At 46.0% G+C, this 6000-nt stretch overlaps 1 protein-coding gene across 1 annotated transcript in view; it reads right to left on the reverse strand.

Moving 5' to 3' along the window:
* Window positions 1–608, reverse strand: part of MYO1H (myosin IH) — a 19431-nt gene extending 18823 nt beyond the window's left edge. The window contains exon 1 of the mRNA XM_030285391.4: window positions 453–608. Coding sequence (XP_030141251.3) covers window positions 453–578 — 126 coding nt within the window. The 5' untranslated portion in view covers window positions 579–608. The remainder of the gene's footprint in view (window positions 1–452) is intronic.
* Window positions 609–6000: the final 5392 nt, after the last annotated feature.

The raw sequence follows: 6000 nt of genomic DNA on the forward strand, positions 1-6000 counted from the left end.
GAGACACTGTCTGTGATCTCTGTCCATGGAAAAGAGTTTTCAATCTTACAGGATGAATTACAAACTCTAAGTGCTTGAAATAAGCAATAATTAAGTGTGGCACGGGTGCAAAAGTAAAATTTCACTGTGGTGTTGGCATTTTTCTGGTTTAGACTAGAGACATACTGTTCAACGTAAGTAATAAATATTAGCACATTATTGTAAATCCAGCACAGGTAGTTTCTGGTATTTAATGTTTGTAACATCCCACTGAGGGCAGAGCCCCACATGCTGCCCTGCAGGACAGAGCTGCGGCAGGGCAGCAGAACATGTTATAAATAAGCAAAAATAAACAACCTTAAAAACCAACACAAACAATTTATAACTTCTTTGACAGCAAAGCTAAAAACCAAAAACCTTCTACAATCTCAAAACCATCAATACCACAAATTCCAACGCTCAGGGACACTTACATAGATGAGATTCTCCTGGTAACGCTTCCGAAGGTTGTTGAGGAACGCAGCCTCGCTGGTGTGGGAATCCAGAAGGACAAAATCCTGCACCCCGACCTTGTCCCGGGCTATCAGAGCCCCTTCCATGTTGGCGTCGCCGTTCTCGTCCACCTCTTCCTTCTGCAACACAAAGGTTGTGGGCTGCAGGGTCAGGAGGGGGCAGAGAGGGCCCCAAAATCAGCCTTGCACAGGTAATTCCAAGAGATCTTTATTCCAGCCTGTCCAAGGATGGCAATTCCATCCAAGCTCTTCCCAGTCCAGATGTCCCAGACTCGCTGCTGTGAGCAGGAAGGAAGATCCCAGTTTCCATAAAAACTGAGACAAACCCAGCCCTGGAGATGTAGTCAGGATCTGAACATTCAATAATTCAGTCTAGCCAGAATCTTCCAGGCACAAAGTTGGAATAAACTGTGGACGGCACCAGAAAAACCCTTCATTTTTCCCCATTATACAGATTTAGGCATAAAAATGGAGAATCCCTGGAAAAGGCTGCAAGGGGTTTGACATATTAATCTCACAGCACCATTCTGCACAAGAATGTTATTCCCAGCGCTTCCCAGCAGCAGCTCCAAGTCAGCTTTCAGTGCTGGCAGCAGATGTCCCCACACACCAGCGAGAGGCACGGCCACTGCTGACAAAACTGATCAGAGAGGACTTGGGGACAGGGAAACCCTGCCCAGCATCTCCCATCCTTCTCCAAAGGCTGAGAGGGGCAAAAAAAAAAAAAAAAAAGCTGTCCCTGACACAACCAAATCCTCTTGCACCCTCCACTTCTGATTCTTTGTGGTAGAAAGGGACTTTATCTGAGAAATTCTCACTGCTGAGGGTCAAGCTTGATTCCCAGGCTATAAAAAGAAATTGTGCTTTTTATTTGCTTAAACCAAGCTGCTAATTTCATGCTAGCAAATAAAAAAAAAATTTTTGTCTACATAATTCATACGGATTTGTCTACATCACACATATTTTATGTTAATGCCGTGCTAAAGTTGGGTTTTCAAGGTTTCCTTTTTACAGACACCAGGATTACCCAGCTCAGAGACAAATTCCTATCCTAAGGTATAAAATGGACAGAAATGAAATCAGTACAGTTGGAGCAGCTTACCTTGGAGTAAATTGCCTTGGAGTGAGCTCCCTTGGAGGGTTCCAGGCTTGGACAATCAGGGGAGGAGGTGGCCGAGCAGCCAGAGCAGCTCCAGGCTGTGCTCACCAGCCCAGCACCTCTGCTGCTCTCCTCCTGCCCTTGGGGACATTGGCTTGTCCCATTTTGCTGCTCCACTGCTCAAGGGGACGTTGTGGTTGTGTGTAAGTTGTTCTCCAAGCACTAAAAGGACAGCCATGCTCTGTGTAGGGCCACGTCAGGTTCTGCCCCCCTTGTTTTTAATTTAATTTTGATTTTTCCAAAGCAGAAGCTTTGCAAATTGGAAATAGGCACAAAGGAAAAGGACTCAACCACAGAATATCCTTTATGACCATGGCAAACTCAGAAAAATCAGTTCTTAAACAGGAATTTTAGGGTTATTCTCATTTTAGTCCAGCCTGTTCTTTGCGTTTGTCTCTTTAAGTGTGAGCTGAGTTTTGAGGTTTATGCTTAGCAGCAACAGGACCACAACACTCCAAAAAGATCCCCTGAAAGCAGGTTATTTAAATAAAAAATAAATAAATCAGACCTGCACTCACTTCACACACAAGGAATGCCATTTTTTGCTTTGCTTTTTTACAAAATTCCTCCTTTTTCCTTAGCCAGGGCATGACCTAATTGTGATAGCTTCTCTTTTCTCTCAAAAAAACTCCCTACTTTTTCCTTTTAATATGAATATCTTTTTTTCCCTCTCCCCTGCATGTGACCACTTTCATCCATTTGTTGCGCCTGTCCTTAGCTCAGGCTCCATTGGCTTGGAAGACAAAATAAAGGATGATTTTTGCTTCTCAAATCAACACCTGGACAGACCCTACTGTCAGTTCAGGGAGGAACATGGAAGGGGAAGAGATTAATATTAATAATAATAATATTAATAATAATAATATCACCTTATTATTTTAATTTTTATTATTTTGCTTCTCACAAGCTCTCAAGAAAACCCACTTTTCCTTTCTCTCCCAGCTGGGAAGCAGGAAAGGATCAGCCTGACTCCCCCTCAGCATCAGCCTGCTCAGGTTTCCTTAACCCACTTCTCTCACGTGTATGTTAATGAGTAAATGACACTGCTCCCCACCAGACAAAACTCCTGAACTCTTTTCTGGGCTATTTTGTGCCCAGATTTTGTAAGTATTTTGATGGTGCTGATAATTTTATGATCCCAACACCCTTTAGTGCCTGTCCCCACCCATTTCTGGAAGCTCACTGCAAGTTTTATGCTTCCCTGAATAAGAGATGCCCCAGGACTCATCAGTGCTCTTTTAAAGGATTATTTCCCTTCCCTCATCACTCAGGAGCCAGGAGATTTCTTTCTCTCCTAAAGACACGAGCTTTATCAGAAAAACCTCTCCCTTACTACAATGAAGGGTTTTGCTTTTCCCACAGGGATTTGTCTGTCAACAGGGAAACTGCACGGAACTCTGTGGGATCACAGCACAAATTCCTGAGCTCTGCAGCTCCTGAGACAGAATCAGACAGGACAGGCCAGTTCCTTTGGCAAAATTTGTACCGCTTTGAGGCAAGAAAACAGCTTCAAAAAACAGAAAGAAATTTTGCAAAAATACTTCTCTTCATCGGAGGATCAAAATTTAATTTTTCCATTGATGTCTTTTTGGTTCAATGTCATAGAACAGAAGAGATGAGGGTGCAGTGGGGAGGAAGATCACTTATGAGGTCACAGTTATTTTGGAAGCACTGAAAACCCCCAAACCAGGCAGGTGAGAGCCTCAGGTGGGCACCAGCTCACCCCGTGGACCTTTGAAAGCCTCGTAGCTCCCACCCACAGAGGGGAACTGCACCAAAAGGTCCAACCCAATAAATTCAGCTTTACTGAGGCCACCAATTCTCCCCACAACAGCAGAAAATCTCCTCAATGATCCTCCAGACCCCAAACCATCCCGGAGCTGTTGGATTTCCCTTCCACCACCCTGCAAATCCCGAGGTGGTTTTATGTCACACCTGAGTCCTGCTTTACCTCCACCCTCCCCTCACCTCCTTGTCCAGCCCGTGCTGCTTCCACAGAGTTGCCTGGGGCTGGAATTGAGTCCCACAGACACCCAGGATCGTGTGTCGGGCTGTTTGCTGCTCCTTCCTCAGGCAGGGATGCACCATCCTCCCTCTTTAATGAATTATCCAAGAGCTGTCAGCACCGAGCCCCGGGAGGTTCTGCATCTCACCAAACACCCACGGCTGGCTCTGGGGATGAACCCATGGGCTCTGACCTTCCTGATGGGCAATTTGGGCAAGCCAGGCACAAAATACACCCCCATCACTCCTCAGCCCCTTCCCACAGCTCCCGGCTTGGCTCCCACTAGAGGTCACTGAAAAACCCACTATAAGTTGCAGTTTCCATAGATTTTTCCTTGTTTTTTTTCCATATGTAACAGGCAGTTTTCATCCCCTTCAACACTTCAAGACTTATCTAAGGCTGGACACAGAAATCCTAAAGCCCAGTTTGGTCTGTTTGTTCAGCTCTGTCTACACCTGACACCACAGAATTATGGAATATCCTGAGCTGGAAGGGAGAACAGGGATCATCATCCACTCCTGGCCCTGCACAGACAGCCCAACAATCCCACCCTGTGCACCCCTGGGAGTGGTGTCCAAACACTCACGGAGCTCTGGCAGCCTCAGGACTGTGCCCATTCCCTGGGCACCTTCTGGGGGACAAACCTTTCCCTGATATCCAACCTAAACCCCACTGACACCGTTCCAGCATCCTGGAAATTTCTGTGACACTAAACCTTTCATTTTTGCCTGTTCTCTGCACTTACAGCCCTGAGACAAAAGCATATAAAAGTGGTGCCAGGGGAAAGTGCAGTAAGTGAACATCCCTGGAGTCATCTGGTTCAAAGGAGACACAAGATAAAAAAGAGACATGAGATTCCAAATAGACACGAGATTCCAAATAGAGAGTGCCTGGTTTGCCCAGCACAGCTGAGCTCGGGGCAGCACTGTTAACACACATTCCCTCAGGAACGTGGGAGCTCTGTTTTGGAAATACTCCTTTGCTGCGAGAGGCAGCAGCTCCCTGACCCATCCTGCTCCAGGAATTTGCTCATTAAGAGTCCTGGGCTGCAGGGATCACAACAAGGAACCCCTCAGCTCTACTCCACCCTCGGCTCTCTGGAGGAATTGGCCCAAGGGCTGTGACCACAGAGAATGGAAAAGGAAGATGTTCTGCCAGAGGCACTTGGCAGGGTCAGCAGGGGAGCACGGCCATGTCCCGGCAATCCTGGATCTTCCTCCGGCCGTGACCTCGAGGTCAGGACTCCAGTGCTCTGTAGGGATGCCCCGTGTCTGCTCCAGGAGCAGTCAGGACTCATCCAATTGTCCCCAAAGGAAATTCAGAGTGTCACATCTTAGCAGCAGGACTTGGGGTGACACATCCCCACCCAGGAAGAACAGCCAGCTCAGGGCAGTGGGAATGCTTTCCCCCCTCCTGAGGAAACCTCGGTGTGGCTCCTGAGAATTCATCTGCTCAGCTTAGTTTTCAGATAAATGAGGAGGCCATAAAAAAGGGATTAAAGCAGAGCAGATTCCACCACAGGACCAAGTTACGCTCGTCCCATCACAGCAAAGCCAACAAAACAAGATGATTTTTAGATATTTCACTGGGATTTTCCGCAGATCTCTGGAAACATCGTTCAAATTTCTAACAGAGCTGGAATTCTGGACATGGACCATGCTTGGGAATGCAGCAGCCATGGAAAAGGGATATTTTGTGTGTGCAGGGAGGCACTTGGACTGTCTGGCACTACTGTACACGCTCCTCGAGGCAGGAGAATTCATAAATACAATTATACTGTGGAAAAATTTACACATTGTAACCTAATTTCTTTTCAAAAGAATACAGAATAAGAGGGTTTTAAGGTTAATCAACAGCCCAGGGAAACGCCAAGAGTTCTTAAGGCCTCTTGTCTGTCTCCAGGGCATGGTCTGCTATAGACTTGTTAAAGGGTGACTGTCTGTCTTTCTCAATAGAGGAGAGGTCGAGGTGAACCACTTCACTTTCATAAATCAAAAGAAAGAAAAAAAGTGAGAAAATCTCCCGAGTTCAAACATTTCTTTAAACCCCAAACTTTAAATACTAAATGGGCTTCATGGCTGCCATTTTGAAAAACATTAGTTTGCCAAAGGACCCTTTTGATTCCTATTGGAAAAGCGAGCGCTCACAGATAATCCATTGAGAATCCAAACCCCCACAAAAGGCTCCCTGAAACAATCGCGGCGCTGCTGAAGGACAACATTTTTGTGCCCAAAAGAAAACATTTTAACGCGCTACAATCCATGACACATATATTCCTCCATTTCCTTTCAGTAATTATTCATTAGAAAACATTTAACGTCACTGCGGATTTCACACTGGGCAGT

Source organism: Taeniopygia guttata, chromosome 15 (genome assembly GCF_048771995.1).
Source record: "Taeniopygia guttata chromosome 15, bTaeGut7.mat, whole genome shotgun sequence".
Taxonomy (NCBI): domain Eukaryota; kingdom Metazoa; phylum Chordata; class Aves; order Passeriformes; family Estrildidae; genus Taeniopygia; species Taeniopygia guttata.